Genomic DNA, 21,533 nt, shown 5'->3' with positions numbered 1-21,533 from the left:
ACACACAATGCCCCATCTATGGGAGGGTAGAAAGATCAGGAACTTGTTGTGGGAGAAGGTCAGGAACCAAGAGGGGGGAGGAACTTGGGCAGCGGGTGAAGGTCAGGAACTTCGTGAGGGGGGGTGGTGGCGGTGAAGGGAGTCAGGCACATTGGGAGTGGGGGGAGGGAGTTCAGGCATGTGGGCAGGGGAGGTCAGGAACTTGGTTGGGGGGGGAGGTCAAGCACTTGGGCAGTTCAGGCACTTGGGCAGGGGTCAGGCAACTTGGGGGTGGAGAAGATACGGGGTGGTCAGAATCTTGCGCAGGTCAGGAACCAAGGGGGGGGGGGGCCGTGGTGAAGGTCCAGGTCAGAAACTTGTTGGTGAGGAAAAAGGTCAGAAACGCTGAGGAAGAGTGTGTAGGAAGAAAGTCCTAACCCGTGATGTTTGTCCTGTGAGCTCTGTGCTATGGCAAGGTCGTTAGAATGGCTCGAATTACACGTTGGACCCAATTGATTACTTAGGCAGGTTCTAATGCTCCACAGCGTCCCCTGGGACCAGACCATGAACAAGGGACTGCAGAAAGTCGCTGCCCTGCGGGTCACACAATCACCAGAGCAAGACCCGCTCCTCGGACTCCCCGATTGGTTGGAGGACCCGCCGCCCGCTCCCCATTGGTCGGAAGCTTCCGTCAATCAGGCCGTGGGCCAGGATCACGTGTCCCTCGAGTGTGCTCCGCCAAATTGAAGCAGCTCCGCTCGGGGCATGGATCGGCGGACTCTGAGGTTTGGATTTCCTTTTATTCTCTCTCCCTTTCCCCTCCGCGCGATTCTCTACCCAGTTTGCGTCACCGATCGCGACTCTTTAACGGGCTAAAACGTCTTTCCCCGGAAGGCCTCGCACTTCTCCGTGCCACAGGATCAGAGCACGGGAGACGGTTGGTTTTCTCTGGGCATGCGCGGTTATTACCGATTTCGACCGAGAAGGGTCGCTGTGCTGGACACAGTTCCGCTTGCGCATGCGCAGACTCGGCTGTCAATCAACCGTCAGGCAGATGAGGCTGCTGGTGAGTTCTGGAAAATCATAGAATCATATATAAATATTAGTTGTTGTTGTCTGAAATTAAAAATACATTTCGCAAAGGGAAAATCAATACTTTTACTCCAACTATTAAATATTTTGTTCAACAGATGCACGGGGTTTATCTGCTTTTATTCATGAATTTAAAAAGTCTATATTAAAAACTGAGCCAGTGGGTTGTGAAACAAAGAGCGTTGTCTCCAATAAGGGGAACAAAGGTACATAGCCTCCCCTGGCTCCAGGCCCCGAACAAGGGACTGGAGAAAATTGCTGCCGTGCGCATAACTAAATCTGCCTATTTCCAACTCCATAACATTGCCCGTCTCCGCCCCTGCCTCAGCTCATCTGCTGCTGAAACCCTCATCCATCCCTTTGTTATCTCTAGACTTAACTATTCCAACGCACTCCTGGCTGACCTCTCACATTCAATCCTATGTAAACTTAAGGTAACTCAAAACTTGGCTGCCTGTGTCCTAACTCGCATCAAGTCACGTTCACCCATCACCCCTGTGTCCACTGACCTACATTGGCTCCCAGTTAAGCAACGCCTCGATTTCAAAATTCTCATCCTTGTTTACAAATCCCTCCATAGCCTCGCCCCTCCCTATCTCTGATAGCAACTCCAGCCTCACAGCTCCACGAGATCTCCTCAAATTCTGCCCTCTTGAGCTTCCCTGATTATAATCGCTCAATCATTGGTGGCCGTGCCTTCTGTTGCCAAGGCCCCAAGCTCTGGCTCGCCCTCCCTAAACCTCTCTACCTCTTTTTCCTCATTTAACCTCTTTGACCAAGCTTTTGGTCATCTGCCTTAATTTCTTCTTTTGTGGCTCGGTGTCAAATTAATTTGTTTTGTCTTATAAACACTTCTGTGAAGTGCCTTGGGATGTTTTATTCCGTTCAGGGCGCTATATAAATGCAAGTTGTTGTTGAAGATCAGCCGATGCAAGTCCCGCCCCTCGGGCTCCCCGATTGGTTGGAGGATCCGCCGCCGGCTCACTCCACCAGACCCGCCCCGCCCACTCACCATTGGCCGGAAGCTCCCATCAATCAGGCCGTGGGCCCGGGTCACGTATTCCTCGAGCGTGCGCCACCAAACTGAAGAAGCTCCACTCGGGATCGGATAGGCGGACTCTCAGGTTTCAATTTCCCTTTATTCTCTCCCTATTCCCCCCCCACCCCGCGCAATTCTCTACCCAATTGGAGCAGAGGAAACTCACTTTGCATCACCGATCATGACACTTTAACATAGAAACATAGAAAATAGGTGCAGGAGTAGGCTATTCGGCCTTCGTGCCTGCAGCACCATTCAATAAGATCATGGCTGATCAGTCCCTCAGTATCCCTTTCCTGCTTTCTCTCCATACCCCTTGATCCCCTTAGCCGTAAGGGTCATATCTAACTCCCTCTTGAATATATCCAATGAACTGGCATCAAAAACTCTCTGCAGCAGGGAATTCCACAGGTTAACAACTCTCAGAGTGAAGAAGTTTCTCCTCATCTCAGTCCTAAATGGTTTACCCCTTTTCCTAAGTCTGTGTCCCCTGGTTCTGGACTTTCTCAACATCGGGAACATTCCACCCGCATCTAACCTGTCCCGTCCTGTCAGAATCTTATATATTTCTATGAGATCCCCTCTCATCCTTCTAAACTCCAATGTATAAAGGCCAGTTGATCCAGTCTCTCCTCATATGTCAGCCCTGCCATCCCGGGAATCAGTCTGGTGAACCTTCACTGTACTCCTTCAATAGCAAGAACGCCCTTCCTCAGATTGGAGACCAAAACTGAACACAATATTCCAGGTGAGGCGTCACCAAGACCCTATACAACTGCATTAAGACCTCCCTGCTCCTATACTCAAATCCCCTAACTATGAAGGCCAACATACAATTCGCATTCTTCACCGGCTGCTGTACCAGTCAACTTTCAATGATTGATGAACCATGACACCCAGGTCTCGTTGCACCTCCCCTTTTCCTAATCTGCCGTCATTCAGATAATATTCTCTCTTTGCGTTTTTGCCCCCAAAGTGGATAACCTCACATTTATCCACATTATACTGCAATTGCCATGTATTTGCCCACTCGCCTAACCTGTCCAAGTCACTCTGCAGCCTCTTAGTGTCCTCCTCACAGATCACACCACCACCAAGTTTAGTGTCATCTGCAAACTTGGAGATAATACACTCAATTCCATCATCTAAATCATTAATATATGTTGTAAAGAGCTGGGGTCCCAGCACTGAGCCCTGCGGCACTCCACTAGTCACTGCCTGCCATTCTGAAAAGGACCCGTTTATCCCGACTCTCTGCTTCCTGTCTGCCAACCAATTCTATATCCACGTCAGTATATTACCCCCAATACCATGTGCTTTGATTTTGCACACCAGTCTCTTGTGTGGGACCTTGTCAAAAGCCTTTTGAAAGTCCAAATACACCACATCCACTGGTTCTCCCTTGTCCACTCTACTAGTTACATCCTCAAAAAATTCCAGAAGATTTGTCGAGCATGATTTTCCCTTCATAAATCCATGCTGACTTGGACTGATCCTGTCACTGCTTTCCAAATACGCTGCTATTTCATCCTTAATAATTGATTGCAACATTTTCCCCACTATTGATGTTAGGCTAACCGGTCTATAATTACCTGCTTTCTCTCTCCCTCCCTTTTTCAAAAGTGGTGTTACATTAGCTACCCTCAAGTCCATAGGAACTGATTCAGAGTTGATAGACTGTTGGAAAATGATCACCAATGCATCCACTATTTCTAGGGCCACTTCCTTAACAGACACAATAGCTTTTCCCCAGAAAGCCTCGTGCCGACGCCACACGAAAGGATCCGAGTTGGCATTCTCTGGTTGACAACTAGTAACTAGTGGGGTGCCGCAGGGATCAGTGCTGGGACCCCAACTATTTACAATCTATAGTAACGACTTGGAAAAAGGGACCAAGTGTAATGTAGCCAAGTTTGCTGATGATACAAAGATGGGAGGAAAAGCAATGTGTGAGGAGGACACAAACAGTCTGCAAAAGGACATAGACAGGCTAAGTGATTGGGCAATGGAGTATAATGTCGGAAAGTGTGAGGTCATGCACTTTGGCAGAAAAAAATCAAAGAGCAAGTTATTATTTAAATAGAGAAAGATTGCAAAGTGCTGCAATATGGTGGGACCTGGGGGTACTTGTGCATGAAACACAAAAAGATAGTATGCATGTATAGCAAGTGATCAGGAAGGCCAATGGTATCTTGGCCTTTATTGCAAAGGGGATGGAGTATAAAAGCAGGGAAGTCTTGCTACAGCTATACAAGGTATTGGTGAGCCCACACCTGGAATACTGTGTGCAGTTTTGGTTTCCATATTTACAAAAGGATATACTTGCTTTGGAGGTAGTTCAAAGAAGGTTCACTAGGTTGATTCCGGGGATGAGGGGGTTGACTTATGAGGAAAGGTTGAGTAGATTGGGCCTCTACTCATTGGAATTCAGAAGAATGAGAGGTGATCTTATCGAAATGTATAAGATTATGAGGGGGCTTGACAAGGTGGATGCAGAGAGGATGTTTCCACTGATGGGGAAGACTAGAACTAGAGGGCATGATCTTAGAATAAGGGGCCGCCCATATAAAACAGAGATGAGGAGAAATTTCTTCTCTCTGAGGGTTGTAAATCTGTGGAATTCACTGCCTCAGACGCTGTGGAAGCTGGGACATTGAATAAATTTAAGACAAAAATAGACAGTTTCTTAAACGATAAGGGGTTATGGGGAGTGGGCGGGGAAGTGGACCTGATTCCATGATCAGATGAGCCATGATCTTATTGAATGGCGGAGCAGGCTTGAGGGACCGTATGGCCCATTCCTGTTCCTATTTCTTAGGTTCTTATAAATGCGCAGGAGCAGCTCCGAGTGTGGGGGGAGGGGGCGGTCGGTGTCTTCTGGGCATGTGCTGTTATTACCGATGGCGAGTGAGAGGGGGAGCTGTTCTGGATGCGGATGCGCATGCGCATGCGCGGACTCTTGGCTGTCAGTCAACCATCAGGCAGATGAGGCTGCTGGTGAGACCTGTAACATCGTAGAATCATAGACATTTACAGCACAGAAGGAGGCCATTCGGTCCATCGTGTCTGTGCCGTCCGACAAAGAGCTATCCAGCCGAATCGCACTTTCCAGCTCTTGATCCGTAGCCTTTTAGGTTATGGCACAAGAACCAAAAAGCGCGTTTCACAACCACTAGATGTCTCAAAGCTCTTTACAGAGAATGACGTGCATACGGACATAAGAAGTAGGAGCAGGAGTAGGCCATTTTGCCCCTCGAGCCTGCTCCGCCATTCAATAAGATCATGGCTGATCTGATCATGGACTCCGCTCCACTTCCCTGCCCACTCCCTATAACCCTTCACTCCCTTGTCGCGCAAAAATCTGTCTATTGCTACCTTAAATATATTCAATGACCTAGCCTCCACAGATCTCTGGGGCAGAGAATTCCACAGATTTACGACCCTTTGAGAGAAGAAATTTAAATGGGCGACCCCTTATTCTGAAACTACGCCTCCTTGTTCTAGATTCCTCCACGAGGGGAAGCATCCTCTCTGCATCCACCTTGTCGAGCGCCCTCAATATCATATGTTTCAATAAGATCACCTCTCATTCTTCTAAACTCCAATGATTATAGGCCCAACCTACTCAACCTTTCTTAATAAATCAATCCCTTCATCTCCGGAATCAACCTAGTGAACCTTCTCTGAACTGCCTCCAATGCAAGTATATCCCTCCTTAAATACGGCCTTCCTGATCACTTGCTCGACCTGCATACTTTTTGTGTTTCATGCACAAGGACTCCCAGGTCCCTCTGTACTGCTGCATTTTATAATTTCCATTTAAATAATAATTTGCTTTTTTATTTTTCCTGCCAAAGTGGATAACCTCACACTTTCCCACATTATACTTCATCTGCCAAATTTTTGCCCACTCACTTAGCCTGTCTATATCCCTTTGAAGACTTTTTGTGTCTTCCTCACAACTTGCTTTCCCACCCATCTTTGTATCATCAGCAAACTTGGCTACATTACACTTGGTCCCTTCATCCAAGTCATTAATATAGATTGTAAATAGTTGAGGCCCCAGCAACGATCCCTGTGGCACCCCACTAGTTACCGTTTGCCAACCGGAAAATGAACCATTTATTCCGACTTTGTTTTCTGTTAGTTGGCCGCTCCTCTATCCATGCCCCCAACCCTGTGAACTTTTATCTTGTGCAGTAAACTTTTACGTGGCACCTTATCAAATTCGTTCTGGAAATCCAAAGACACCACATCCACTGGTTCCCCCTTATCCACACTGCTCGTTACATCCTCAAAGAACTCCAGCAAATTTGTCAAACATGATTTCCCTTTCATAAAACCATGCTGACTGCTTGACTGAATTATGCTTTTCGAAATGTCCTGCTACTGTTTCCTTAATAATGAACTCCAGCAGTTTTCCAACGACAGATGTTAGGCTAACTGGTCTATAGTTTCCTGCTTTCTGTCTGCCTCCTTTTTTAAATAAGGACGTTACATTTGCGGTTTTCCAGTCCGCTGGGACCTCACCAGAATCCAGGGAATTTTGGTAGATTACAACCAATACATCCACTATCTCTGCAGCCACTTATTTTAAGACCCCAGGATGCAAGCCATCAGGTCAAGAGAATTTGTCCACCTTTAGTCCCATAATTTTACCGACTATTTTTTCTTTAGTGATAGTGATTGTTTTAAGTTCCTCCCTCCCTATAGCCACTTGATTAACCATTATTGGGATGTTTTTAGTGTCTTCTACCATGAAGACCGATACAAAATATTTGTTCAAAGTCTCTGCCGTTGCCTTGTTTCTCCATTTCCTTGTTCCTCGCCGCACAGCACTGCCCCCCAAACATCAAGATCCATGGCTTGGCCCTGGACAATGTAGACCACTTCCCCTATCTCGGGAGCCTCTTATCAACAAGAGCAGGCATTGATGATGAGATCCAACACTGCCTCCAGTGTGCCAGTGCAGCCTTCGGCCGCCTGAGGAAAAGAGTGTTTGAAGATCAGTCCCTCAAAACTGTCACCAAGCTCATGGTCTACAAAGCCGTAGTAATACCCGCCCTCCTGTATGGCTCAGAGACGTGGACAGTAGACACCTCAAGTTGCTGGAGAAATACCACCAACGATGCCTCTGCAAGATCCTGCAAATCCCCTGGGAGGACAGATGCACAAACATTAGCGTCCTCGTCCAGGCCAACATCCCCAGCATTGAAGCACTAACCACGCTTGATCAGCTCCGCTGGGCAGGCCACATAGTCCGCATGCCACACACGAGTCTCCCAAAGCAAGCACTCTACTCGGAACTCATCCACGGCAAACGAGCCAAAGGCGGGCAGAGGAAACATTACAAGGACACCCTCAAAGCCTCCCTGATAAAGTGCAACATCCCCACTGATACCTGGGACTCCTTGGTCATAGACCGCCCTAAATGGAGGAAATGCATTCGGGAGGGTGCTGAGCTCCTCGAGTATCGTCGGCGAGAGCATACAGAAATCAAGCGCGGGCACCGGAAGGAATGTGCAGCAAACCAGGCTCCCTGCCCACCCTTTCCCTCAACGACTGTCTGTCTGACCTGTGACAGAGACTGTGGCTCTCGTATTGGGCTGTACAGCCACCTAAGAACTCATGCTAAGAGTGGAAGCAAGTCTTCCTCGATTCCGAGGGACTGCCTATGATGATGATTATTAATTCCCCAGTCTCATCCTCTAAGGGACCAATGTTCACTAGCTACTCTCTTCCTTTTTATAGACCTATAAAAGCTCTTGCTATCTGTTTTTATATTTCTTGCTAGTTTACTCTCATAATCAATCTCTCTCCATTATTTTTTTAGTTGTCCTTTGCTAATACTAAAAGTTTCCCAATCCTCTGGCCTCCCACTAATCTTGGCAACTTTGTATGCCATTGTTTTCAATTTGATACCGTGCTTTACTTCCTTAGTTAGCCACGGATGGTTCTCCTTTTCAAGTGTAGTCACTGTTGTCATGTGGGAAATGCGATAGCCAATTTGTGCACAGCAAGCTCCCACGAATAGCAATGTGATAATGACCAGATAAACTGTTTTTCTTATGTTGATTGAGGTATAAATATTGGCCAGGACACCGTGGGATAACTCCCCTGCTCTTCTTTGAAATAGTGCCATGGAATATTTTATGTCCACCAGAGAGAGCAGACAGGGTCTTGGTTTATCGTCTCATCCGAAAGACGGCACTTCCGACAGTGCAGCACTCCCTGAGCATTGCACTGGAATGTCAGCCTTGATTTTTTTTTTGTGCTCAAGTTCCTGGAGTGGAACTTGAACCCACAACCTTCTGACTCAGATGCGAGTGAGCTACCAACTGAGCCACAGCTGATCCCTCTGCTGAGGGAAATAGTCCCTTCCTATTCACTCTATCTCGGCCCCTCATAATTTTATATACCTCAATTAGGTCTTCCTTCTAAACCTTCTACCAATTACTTTAAATCTATGCCCCCAGTTATTGACCCCTCTGCTAAGGGAAATCATCATCATTTCATCATAGGCAGTCTCTTGAAATCGAGGAAGACTTGCTTCCACTCTAAAAGTGAGTTCTCAGGTGACTACTGTCCAGTACGGGAATTGCAGTCTCTGTCTTAGGTGGGACAGACAGGCGTTGAAGGAAAGGGTGGGTGAGGAGTCTGGTTTTCTGCACGCTTCTTCCGCTGCCTGCGCTTATTTTGTGCATGCTCTCAGCGACTAGACTCGGAGGTGCTCAGCACCCTCCCGGATGCTCTTTCTCCACTTAGGGAGGTCTTTGACCAGGGACTCTCAGGTGTCGGTGGGGATGTTGCACTTTATCAGGGAGGCTTTGAGGGTGTCCTTGAAACGTTTCCTCTGCCTACCTGGGCTCGCTTGCCGTATAGGAGTTTCGAGTAGAGCGCTTGCTTTTAGAGTCTTGTGTCTGGCATGTGAACACTGTGGCCCGCCCAACAGTGCTGGTCGAGTGCGGTCAGTGCTTCGATGCTAGGGATGTTGGCCTGATCGAGAACACTGACATTGGTGCGTCTGTCCTCCCAGGGGATTTGCAGGATCTTGTGGAGATATCGTTGGTGGTATTTCTCCAGTGATTTGAGGTGTCTACTGTGTCCACGTCTCTGAGCCATACAGGAGGGCGGGTATCACTACAGCCCTGCAGACCATAAGCTTGGTGCCAGATTTGATCAGACAACCGAAGGCTGTACTGGCGCACTGGAGGCGGTGTTGAACCTCGTCGTCAATGTCTGCCCTTGCTGATAATAGGCTCCCGAGGTATGGAAACCTTCTTCTCGATCTTCCTCGCTGCAATGCTCCACCTCATGCTCAACAAGCTCCCCGGTGGAGTGGATCCAAACTATAGAACCAGTGGGAACCTGTTCAACCTTCGTCGCTTCCAGGCTAGCTCCAAGACCGTCCCAACCTCTGTCGTCGAATTATAGTGCGTGGACGGCACTTGCATCTGCGCACATTCAGAGGCTGAACTCCAAGCCATCGTCATCATCTTCACCGAGGCATATGAAAGCATGGGCCTTACACTAAACATCCGTAAGACAAAGGTCCTCCACCAACCTGCCCCCGTCACACAGCACTGCTCCTCAGTCATCAAAATGCACGGCACGGCCTTGCACAATGTGGACCACTTTCCATAAGGGAAATAGGTCCTTCTTGTGCACTATAGCTAGGCCCCTCATAATTTTATACACCCCAATTAAGTCTCCCCTCAGCCTCCTCTGTTCCAAAGAAAACAATCCCAGCCTATCCAATTTTTCCTCATAGCTAAAATTCTCCAGTCCAGGCAAGATTCTTGTAAATCTCCTCTATACCCTCTCTAGTGCAATCACATCTTTCCTGTAATGTAATGACCAAAACTACACACAGTACTCCAGCTGTGTCCTAACTAGTGTTTTATACAGTTCAAGCATAACCTCCCTGCTCTTATATTCTATGCCTCGGCTAACAATGGCAAGTATCCGAATGCCTTCTTAGCCACCTTATCTACCATGCCTGCTACCTTCAGGGATCTGAGGACATGCACTGTAAAGTCCCTCTGTGTATTCCCTTCTCTTGTTATCCCTCCCCAAATGCATTACTTCTCTGGATTGAATTCCATTTGCCACTGTTCTGCCCACCTGACCAGTCCATTGATATCTTCCTGCAGTCTACAGCTTTCTTCTTCATTACCAACCACATGGCCAATTTTTGTATCATCTGCAAACGTCTTAGTCATTCCCTGCTACATTCAGGTCAAAATCATTGATGTATACCACAAAAAGCAAGCGAACTAGTACTGAGCCTTGTGGAACCCCACTGGAAACAGCCTTCCAGTTACTAAAACACCCATCAACTATTACTCTTTACTTCCTGCCTCTGCGCCAATTTTGGATCCAGCTTGCCACTTTGCCCTGGGTCCCATGGGCTTTTACTTTCGTGACAAGTCTGCCATGTGGGACCCTTGCTAAAATCGATATACACTATATCAACCGCACTACCCTCATCGACCCTCCTTGTTACCTCTATGGTGAAGCTAACCAGTTAGTTCCACTCCTCTGCTCTTTCCCCATAGCTCTGCAAATATTTTTCCTTCAGTATTTATCCAGCTCACTTTTGAAAGTTACTATTGAATCTGCTTCCACCACCCTTTCAGGCAGTGCATTCCAGATTGCAACAACTCGTTGCATAAAAACTGTTTCCTTGTGTCGCCTCTGCTTCTTTTGCCAATCACCTTAAATCTGTGTCCTCAGGTTACGAACACTTCTGCCACCGGAAAGAGTTTCTCCTTATTTAGTCTATTAAAACCGGTCATGATTTTGAACACTATCAAATCTCCTCTTAACCTTCTCTGCTCCAAGGAGAATAACCACAGCTTCTCCAGTATCTCCACATAACTGAAGTCCCTCATCTTTGGTATCATTCCAGTAAATCTCTTCTGCACACTCTCTAAGGTGTTGACATCCTTCTGAAAGTGTGGTGCCCAGAATTGAACACACTGTGCCAGCTGAGGCCTAACCAGTGTTTTATAAAGGTTTAACATAACTAAACTTCAAATGCTGATATTTCTGTGATGGGGTTTAGAAGGGAGAGGTTTATCCAATCAGTTGGATGTGAGCTGAAATATGTGCATTGGGAGTGGAGAGCCAGAGACACGCTGTGTAACCAGGCACAAACGCAGCTGCACAGCCCAGACATCACTTGTTTCCCTACAGTTCCTGTTAAGTTTCAGACACCAGTGCCAAGTGGACCAGGTGTTTAAAGGTCATTCATTTCCCTCTTTCCATGTTGTTGTTAGTTAAGAACATAAGAAATAGGAGCAGGAGTAGGCCCTACAGCCCTTTAAGTCTGCTCCGCCATTCGATAAGATCATGGCTGATCATCGCCCTCAACTCCACTTCCCCAGAACCAAGGGACACAGTCTAGTGATAAGGGGTAAGCCATTTAGGACCGAGATGAGGAGAAACTTCTTCACTCAGAGAGTTGTTAACCTGTGGAATTCTCTATTGCAGAGAGTTGTTAATGCCAGTTCGTTGGATATATTCAAGAGGGAGTTAGATATGGCCCTTACGGCTAAAGAGATCAAGGGGTATGGAGAGGAAGCAGGAAAGGGATACTGAGGTGAATGATCAGCCATGATCTTATTGAATGGTGGTGCAGGCTCGAAGGGCCGAATGGCTGCCTACTGCACCTATTTTCTATGTTTCCCGCCCGATCTCCATATCCCTTGATTCCCCTAGACTCCAAAAATCTATCCATCTCAGCCTTAAATATATTCAGAGACCCAGTATCCACAGCCCTCTGGAGCAGAGAATTCCAGAAATTCACAACCCTCTCAGTGAAAAAATTCCTCCTCATCTCTGTTTTAAATGGCCTACCCCTTATCCTGAGACTGTGCCCCCGAGTTCTAGACATTCCAGCCAGGGGAAACAACCTCTCAGGATCTTCCCTGTCAATCCCCTTCAGAATGTTCTATGTTTCAATGAGATCACCTCGTATTCTTCTAAACTCCAGAGAGTATAGGCCCAATCTACACAATCTCCCATCATAAGAAGCCCTCTTAGCCCAGGAATCAGTCTAGTGAACCTCTGTTGTACCACCTCTAAGGCAAGTATATCCTTCCTTAGATAAGGAGACCAAAACAGTACTCTGGGTGTGGTCTCATCAAGGGCCTGTACGATTGTAGCAATACTTCCTTGCTCTTATACTCCAAACCCCTTGTAATAAAGGACAACATGCCATTTGCTCTCCTTATTGCTTGCTGTGTTTCTTGCATAAGGACACCCAAATCTCTCTCAACACCAACATATAAAAACTTCTCACCTTTTAAAAAATATTCTGTTCTTCTATTCTTCCTACCAAAGTGAATAACCTCACATTTCCCTACATTATACTCCATTTGCCACCTTACTGCCCACTCACTAAGTCTATCGATATCCCGAAATGTCCCAAGTTAAAGGTACAGAGATTGATTTCCCCTCAATATCCATTTTTAGGAGTTAAACAAAAATCTTTCCTGTTAGTAATGAGTCACATTTTGTATTGGGGGAGATGGCTGGTGGCTTCAGCCTTTAAAATTTTCATCCTCTTGTTCAAATCTCTCCAAGGCCACACCCATCCCTATCTCTGTAGCCTCCTCCAGCCCACCAACCCTCTTAATAAGGAGAAACAATTTTCAGTGTCAGAAGGGCCGGTAACCAGAAGGACAAATTTAAGGTGATTGGCAAATGAACCAGATGCTACATGAGGGAAAATAATTAAGCAGCGAGTTGTTATGACCTGGAACGCACTGCCTGAAAGGGTGGTGGAAGCAGATTCACTAATAACTGTCAAAAGAGATAAATACTTATAAAAATGTGCAAGGTAATGGGGCAAGAGCAGGAGAGTGGGACTAATTCTACAGCTTAGGAGGGGCAAGAGAGGAAAGAATGCTCCAGAGAAACTAGAACTGTCTTCAGAATTTCTATCCTGTACCTACAGTGATGACTTTTGTAAATTATGAGGACAGGTTGCACAGACTAGGTTGTATTTCCCTGAATATAGAAGATTAAGGGGTGATCGAATTGAGGTGTTTAAGCTGATTAAAGGAGTTGATAAAGTTGTTAGAGAGAAACTATTTTCTTTGGTGAAGGAGTCCACAACAAGCAGACATAACCTTAAAATTAGAGCCAGGCTGTTCAGGAGTGATGTCAGGAAGCACTTCCTCATACAACTGCTGAGAGGCTGTTTCCCCTGGCTCAAGAGTCTAGAACTAGGGGTCATAGTCTCAGGCTAAGGGGTCAGCCATTTAGGACTGAGATGAGGAGAACATTTCTTCACTCAGAGGTTTGTGAATCTTTGGAATTCTCTACCCGAGAGGTTTGCAGAGGCTCAGTCTTTGAGTATATTCAAGACAAAAATCGATAGATTTTTGGATAATAAGGGAATCGAGGGATATAGAGATAGTGTAGGAAAGTGGAGTTGAAGTAGAAGATCAGCCGTGATCTTATTGAATGGCGGAGCAGGCTCGGGGGGCTGAATGGCCTACTCTTCCTATGTTCCTACTTACAGTGATGACTTTTGTAAACAGCTTTTACAGGAGATTAGAAGGGGAGGTAATGCAGAGGGATTAAACCTGGGTCCCTCCTGTTCCTATGACTCAGTCACACTGGGCAGTGCCTTTACCCACTGAGCCATTGGGAGGACGGTCCAGTGACCTGCTGGAAAATGCACATGTGAGGCATCAGGTGAGGACAGTGGAATAGCCCATTGACACTCACTGTCGAGGTTCACACATGGAGATTGGGCACATGGGTCACATATTGGAGAGAAACTGGTGAGTGTAGAACTGAACCCAGCCAGAGTCGTCACCTTCAAGGGAGGAAAGGGAGGGGAACCAGTGAGTGTAGAACTGAATCCAGCCAGAGTCAGCACCTTCAGGGGAGGAGAGAGAGAGGAACCAGTGAGTGTAGAACTGAACCCAGCCAGAGTCGGCACCTTCAGCGAGAAGGAAAAAATGTTGGAGATGGTATAATTGGTTTGGATTTCAGCATGGGGAGTAGGGATAGTGTGTGGGATGGGGATTTACAGCTGTGGGGAAACCAGAGAGGAATCTGTGTACCATAGAAACTAGATTTGTCTGTTCTGCATTTCTATCCTGTCTTTACAGTGTTGACTTTTGTAAACTCCTTTCACAGGGTATTCGAATGGGAGGATTTGCAAACGGGAAACTCGAACCAAACATCATATCAAGATCTGACAGAGTCACTTGATTCATCGCAACCTGAATATCATTGCCCTTGAATGTGGAAGGAGAAATGTTTGTCTGTTCTGTCTGAGAAAAGATTTCAAACATCAGTGTGACTGGAAAAGCACCGAGATACACACACCCGAGTGAGAGTGTTCCAGTGCACTGACTGTGGTGAGAGCTTTAACCAGTTACACAGACTGAAAAACATCGCACCGTTCACAGCGGGGAGAAACCCTACACGTGTTCTGTGTGTGGACGAGGCTTCAACTGATTGTCAAACCTGGAGAGAGACAAGGACACTCGCATCATGGAGAAACCGTGGAAATGTGGGGACTGTGGGAAGGGATTCAGTTCCCCGTCCCAACTGGAAATTCATCGACGCACTCACACTGGGGAGAGGCCGTTCACCTGTTCTGTGTGTGGAATGGGATTCATTCAGTCATCCCACCTCACTGAACACCAGCGGGTTCACACTGGGGAGAGGCCATTTACCTGCTCCGTGTGTGGGAAAGGATTCACTTGTTCTTCCCACCTCACTGCACACAATCGTGTTCACACTGGAGAGAGACCGTTCATCTGCTCTGTGTGTGGGAAGGGATTCATTAAATCATCTCACCTTCTGACTCACCAGCGTATTCACACTGATGAGAGGCCATTTACCTGCTCTGTGTGTGGGAAGGGATTCACTTGTTCTTCCCACCTCACTGTACACCAAGTTGTTCACACCAACAAGAGACCGTTTAAATGTTCTGACTGTGAGAAGAGCTTTAAAAGCAGAAGTGATCTGAGGAAACACCAACACACTCACACTGGGGAGAGGCCGTTCACCTGCTCTAAGTGTGGGAAAGGATTCGCTCGTTCATCCAACATCACTGCACACCAAGTTGTTCACACCAACAAGAGACCGTTTAAATGTTCTGACTGTGAGAAGAGCTTTAAAAGCAGAAATGAACTGATGAGACACCAACGAACTCATACTGGGGAGAGGCCGTTCACTTGCTCCGTGTGTGGGAAGGGATTCACTGACTCATCCATCCTGCTGAGACACCAGCGAGTTCACAAGTGACTGCAGGGTTTGGATTCTGCTGTTATAGCTGCTGTTAATCACATCCAGGACTAAACCATGTAAATTCTGACCATTGGCGTTTGTTTCCCCTATTCTATAAAAGCTCCCACCTCACGGCTGAGGGGAGACCTTATTGTGTTCAGTTTTTGTCTCCTAATCTGAGGAAGGACGTTCTTGCTATTGGGGGAGTGCAGCGAAGGTTCACCAGACTGATTCCCGGGATGGCAGGATTGACATATGAGGAGAGACTGGATCAACTGGGCCTTTATTCACTGGAGTTTAGAAGAATGAGAGGGGATCTCATAGAAATATATAAAATTGTGACGGGACTGGACAGGTTAGATGCAGGAAGAATGTTCCCGATGTTGGGGAAGTCCAGAACCAGGGGTAACAGTCTAAAGATAAAGGGGTAAGCTATTTAGGACCGAAATTGTTAATACGGATTCTTTTCCCTTCAATCTGTTTCAGCGAATTCACTGACACACGAACACTTTTAGTCTTCGCAACATAAGACCTTTATTAGAGATTCTCCGGCCGGGACCTGTTAAGATAAAGGGAACACCCTCAATTTGAGCCTGTTCACCTCTCTCTAGACAAGTCTCGTAACAGTACAAAATCTCAATATTTATACATTGTTACAGCAGAACATATTTGAGTGACACTCAGTTTATACAATCATTGGTCGGCTTCCCCCATAGCATACCCAATTGCAGGCTAACAACTCTCCAAATAGGGCGGGCTCCAGGGATGTGTTTACAGTTTCGCTTTACATAGCATTTCCCTATTTTACGGCTGGTTATAGCAGCCTCTCGTCTGACTCATGCCTGACTTTGCTTTTCGCGTAACTCGTGTTTGACCACAACTCTTAAGTAACCCCTTTTTGTGTCGACATTGCAAATATCGCAGCTTGACATTTTCATTTAGCTATCTTCCCATGATCCTCTTCAACTGACACATTCACAGAAGCTATCCTCCCATGACCCTCTTCAACTGACACATTCACAACTTCTTCATGCACATTCACAAAATGAGGAGAAACTTCTTCACTCAGAGAGTTGTGAACCTGTGGAATTCTCTACCGCAGAAAGTTGTTGATTCCAGTTTGTTAAATATCTTCAAGAGGGAGTTAGATATGGCCCTTATGGCTAAAGGAATCAAGGGTATGAAGAGAAAGCAGGAATGGGGTACTGAGGTGATGATCAGCCATGATCTTATTGAATGGTGGTTCAGGCTCGAAGGGCCGAATGGCCTACTTCTGTACTTATTTTCTATGTTTCTATAACTGCGCTGGAGTTTAATTTTCTGGATATCTGACCAATAAATCAGCTTTGGTTCAAACACACAGTGTGTCGATTCCTTGATTTCTCCAATATAAGAGGAGACTAAGTGTTGTCTTCCCAGTATTCAATTGGAGAAAACCTTTCTCAATATTCAAGACACTTACACATAATACAACCATAATAAGCCGGTTTTAAGAGGTCATATTTAGGACAAGATTAGAACTTGTGAACAGACATTAATGGACTAATAATCTGCGAGGACGGACATGGTGTGTTCTAGGCACCGAGATAAGCAATCAAGAGATGAACTGAAGACTGTCTGAATACAATAGACCAATAGAGAAGATATGAGAAAAGGTGAGGTAGTAAGATACAAACCGTGGGAAAAGCAATGATGCACTAAAGAGGATTACATAATTTAGAATGTGCTACACATTAATTAAAAATAACCAGAATGTGTTGACGTGATTATCATGCTCGTTTGTGGTGGAGGAGCGGCGAATGAGGGTACGGGGCCCAGAAGAGGCGAGGGCCCAGGGGCAGCAAGGGCCAGCCCACACTGCGATATGTGTGCACACTGGGTCCGTGTGGCAGAGCAGGCCTCCAATCGTCCTGATTAACCCTTGCCACTGGAAGGGTTACCCGTGTGGTGGCTGATGTGCAACGGTCCCCACACGTTTAAAAAAAATCCACGCACAGGCATCTTCCACCCCATCAATTGCAGTTCAGGACTGGAACATCGGGTCCTTCATTGAAACATCTGTAAACTCATGTGGAAGCAAGTCAACCTCGTTTGAGAGACCGCCTATGATTTGTTATTTCAACTGTGTTATGTTTGCCCATTGCCTCTGTAACAAGGTTTTATCTTTACCCATTGCCTCTGTAACAAGGTATCATGAAACTTATTTATACTAACTGCTACTTATTAATTGCTGATCATCATATCAATAGGCAGTCCCTCGGAATCGAGGAAGACTTGCTTCCATTCTAAAAATGAGTTCTTAGGTGACTGTACAGTCCAATATGAGAATTACAGTCCCCGTCACAGTTGTTTAGGAAAAGGGTGGGTGGGACAGGTTTGCCGCACGCTCTTTCCGCTGCCTGCACTTGGTTTCTGCATGCTCTCGGCGATGAGACTCGAGGTGCTCAGCACCCTCCCAGATGCACTTCCTCCACTTAGGGCGGTCTTTGGCCAGGGACTCCCAGATGTTGGGGATGTTGCACTTTATCAGGGAGGCTTTGAGGGTGTCCTTGAAATGTTTCCTCCACCCATCTTTGGCTCGTTTGCCGTGAAGGAGTTTCGAGTAGAGCGCTTGCTTTGGGAGTCTTGTGTCAGGCATGCAACAATGTGGCCTGCCCAGCAGAGCTGATCGACTGTGGTCAGTGCTTCAATGCTGGGGATGTTGGCCTGGTCGAGGACGCTAACGTTGGTGCGTCTGTCCTCCCAGGGGATTTGCAGGATCTTGCGGCAACATCGCTGTTGTTACTATGTTTCTGTCTGTCTTGGCCAAGCTACCCATCATGCCTTGTAACATAGCTACAGTGTTTTAAAACAACATTCCCATTAACCCTGTGCTTCCCACATCAATCCCTCCTGTTGGCCCTGGTCAGGAATTCTTTCCTTGCCCAACAGCCACACCCAGATGTTCTACCTATGGCTTCATATCCAGGGATCCTCTGGACAGTCACAAGTGTTGTATCCTGACTAGTGAACCTCTTACGGCGTCACCAATGTCCTAATGACCTGGCTATGCCTGGGTTTACACTATCACTACGCATTCCCTATTTCTTGCTGCCTAATGCCCCACCTGTCTTGGATTGCTCTAAATACTTTGATATGGGCCTGGTTTGAGAGGTGTGCTTTCCCCTTCTTCCCTTACTCGGGTTATTGCTTTAGTCAATCTTTTGGCTTTCCTTCGCCGGGCCCGTCCACAGATATCATGAATGAGCTATACAACAATCGACAGTTGAATCACCACTAACACATGCGATATTATGTGGATCCACAGATGGATCTGAATGTTCAGTCCCATAAGTATCCCACCAAGTGGTGACCTTAATTTCCTCTATTTCCTTTTTTATGCTCTTGTTCTGTTGCTGGAGCGTGTAGTACACCTTCTGGGATTCGGTGATCTTTTTCCGTGGCTCCACCATGTGTTCCGGCAGTGGGGGCACTTCATACCCAATTTGTTGATGCAGTTTGGTAGTTCCTTCTTGATGCCTTCAGACACCTGGATTGAAGTGGACTCTCGTCTGTGTATATTGATCAGATCTTCTCGTCCAATCCTCACCGGTACCTCCGGGGTGAAACAGAACACTGCTGGAGATCTCACAGATCTGGTCTGCTTACTCCAAAGTTTTCTGGTTAGTGGTTACACAGTACTCTCCTTTGTTGACATAGTTGGTGTTAAACGGGCTCCAATGGCCTCCATAGTACAGATTATCCCTTTCTTTAATGCGTTAAATCCACAGGCCACAATTGGGTCAAAACTCATTTTATGAGGACAAATTGTTATTCCCTGACAGGTGGCACAACCTTTCAACTCGGTTCCCACTAAACTATCTTCATATGTTACTGCATAGGGTAATGTCTCATGATATGTTATGTATGTATTTCCCTTAATGATTCCGATGTTTTGGACTCGATATATCTCTCAAGACTCTGTTCCCGGTGCAATCACTGTATTGCAAGTATCAGTCCCAGCAGACTGCCACCGTTCACTTTACATTCAATTTGGGTGAGGTATACCCACACTATTCCCCTAAGTTGGCATCCTGGGATAGTGTCTCCTTGACAGGATAGATTAGCCAATTGCTCGTTGCTAGTCCATAAGGGTCCCTCATCTTCCTTCATCTGAGTTAAATATTCCCTGGTCTATTCCACCACTCATTTTCCAAATGTGCTACAGCCATCATTCCTTGCAGCATTCTTGGAGGCTTTATGGTCCTGCTGCCGGAATCTTATCAAACACCTTTTGACAATCCATTTACAACAACATCCACTGCATTTCCTTTCTTTCTGCACTGTTATTTCCTCAAATCATCCCTGCTGTCTGCCCTGAATGAATCCATTTCACTACCAAATGTTGCAATGCTTGCTCCACCCCACAGGGTTTCATCTGTTTAAAGCCATGACAGAAAGGTCCAGCTTTCTCCTGGAGTTTGAGAGAAATCAGCTTTAAAAATGATGCAGAGTTTCAGCCAATGAGAGAGATCTGGGTTTAGCCCCGCCCTTCACACATTCCAGTTGGTTGGTCCGGAGCTACTGTCAATCAACCGGGCAGTGTGAGCTGAGCATCTGCGGGCGGCGGGGCGACTGTGGGTGAGGCAGCGGGTGAGAGATGGGCGGAGGGTGCAGGCCTCATACACACCGCGAGAAAACACTGCACATTATCCGCTTTACACGCACCTGGTGTGGGCCTCAGGCCCCGAACAAGAACCGACAGGTCCGGCGTCTGCCACGAGTGAGGTGTCAGCTGCGGGGCTTTCTCCCAGTTACAGGCCCGGGTTAACGGCTGCCATCTTGTTAGGCTTAGGTGCAGCTGGGTGTATGCACGGCCCCCTTGGCACCAGGAAAAGAGAATGTTGTGAATTTCTATCCTGGACTCAGTGATGGCTTTTGTAAACTCCTGTTACACACCCTAAACTCTAATCAAACATCACATCAAGATCTGACAGAATCACTCCATTCATCAAGATCTGAATATCATCGGCCTTTGAATGTGGAAGGAGAAATGTTTGTCTGTTCTGTCTGTGGGAAAAGATTTCAAACGTCGGTGTGACTGGAAAAACACTGAGACAGACACATCCGAGTGAGAGTGTTCCAGAGGTCGGAGGACAGTGCGAGGCCCAGAGGGTTTAATATTCTGGATATAGCTGATTGTGTTCTTGGGGCTGCACTGTTCGTTTAAGAACCACTGTCTAATCTTGCCCCTTAATTTCTGATGAGAGTCCCTAATTATTTTACAATAAAATTATCAACTTTTACTTCAATCCTAAATGGATCTTTGGTACAAAATCTACAATTCAGTGTCTGAAAGGTTCCACTGATTGGAGATGTTAATCAGAAAGAGCTGATTAATCCTTGCTGACAATTCTTACTGACTTGCACATTACACACAGAGGCACCTCCATTATCCACGATTATTAAACACACACATAGCAGAAGCACAATAATCTGACGGGAGATCACTGACACATGAGCGGCCAGCGGTGTGGTGCCCCCTGAGAGTCCGGCCGCTTTACAGCCAGTATTCACAGAGCTGGGACATGGAAAGAGTCCCAATAAAATCAGTGATATATTTGTTCACACAAACCAGGCCCCAAAATACTGAGTCATTTCTCCTCCATTTACAGATGCTCCCTGACCAGACCCCATTTCTCCTTCATTTACAGATACTTCCTGGCTCGCTGGGGATTTCCCAGCACTTCCTGGTTGTCCCAGAGTTTATGTCTTAAACTGGCGGGTAGTTGTGGGTTCCAGCACGAGTTGTTCCAAGTGTGCGACGACTTCGAGGTGGGCGACTGGATGACGTCATTAAGACCCAGGCCGCTGTTTAGAGCGTGGGACGGAGCAGAGGAGCGGGAAAGTCGGGGCGGATGACCGGCGAGAGGTCATGGCGGAGGTGCGGTGGATGATTGAACATAAGAATATAAGAATTAGGAACAGGAGTAGGCCATCTAGCCCCTCGAGCCTGCTCCGCCATTCAAAAAGATCATGGCTGATCTGGCCGTGGACTCAGCTCCACTTACCCACCCGCTCCCCATAACCCTTGATTCCCTTATTGGTTAAAAATCTATCGATCTGTGATTTGAATACATTCAATGAGCTAGCCTCAACTGCTTCCTTGGGCAGAGAATTCCAC

At 46.7% G+C, this 21,533-nt stretch overlaps 1 protein-coding gene across 3 annotated transcripts; it reads left to right on the top strand.

The window, feature by feature from the left end:
• Positions 1–634: 634 nt before the first annotated feature.
• Positions 635–16,728, top strand: LOC139238041 (zinc finger protein 892-like). Of its 3 annotated transcripts, none has more exons than XM_070867419.1 (2): positions 635–764; positions 14,270–16,728. In XM_070867419.1, exon 2 carries the CDS (start codon positions 14,630–14,632, stop codon positions 15,386–15,388), a length of 759 nt encoding a protein of 252 aa, XP_070723520.1. In that variant the 5' UTR covers positions 635–764; positions 14,270–14,629; the 3' UTR covers positions 15,389–16,728. The 3 variants fall into 3 exon arrangements, with proteins under 3 accessions (XP_070723520.1, XP_070723521.1, XP_070723525.1); XM_070867420.1 differs by lacking the exon at positions 635–764 and adding an exon at positions 861–1,045; XM_070867424.1 differs by lacking the exon at positions 635–764 and adding an exon at positions 5,094–5,107.
• The last annotated feature ends 4,805 nt before the right edge of the window (positions 16,729–21,533 follow it).

The sequence above is a fragment of the Pristiophorus japonicus genome, chromosome 2 (assembly GCF_044704955.1).
Source record: "Pristiophorus japonicus isolate sPriJap1 chromosome 2, sPriJap1.hap1, whole genome shotgun sequence".
NCBI classification, from domain to species: domain Eukaryota; kingdom Metazoa; phylum Chordata; class Chondrichthyes; family Pristiophoridae; genus Pristiophorus; species Pristiophorus japonicus.
The sequence above is the reverse complement of the archived record's forward strand: the minus strand, read 5'-3'. Positions and strand labels throughout refer to the sequence as shown.

Bases quoted from the DNA above. Each gene is read 5' to 3' on its own strand.
- LOC139238041 (XM_070867419.1), top strand. From the start codon at position 14,630: ATGGAGAAACCGTGGAAATGTGGGGACTGTGGGAAGGGATTCAGTTCC.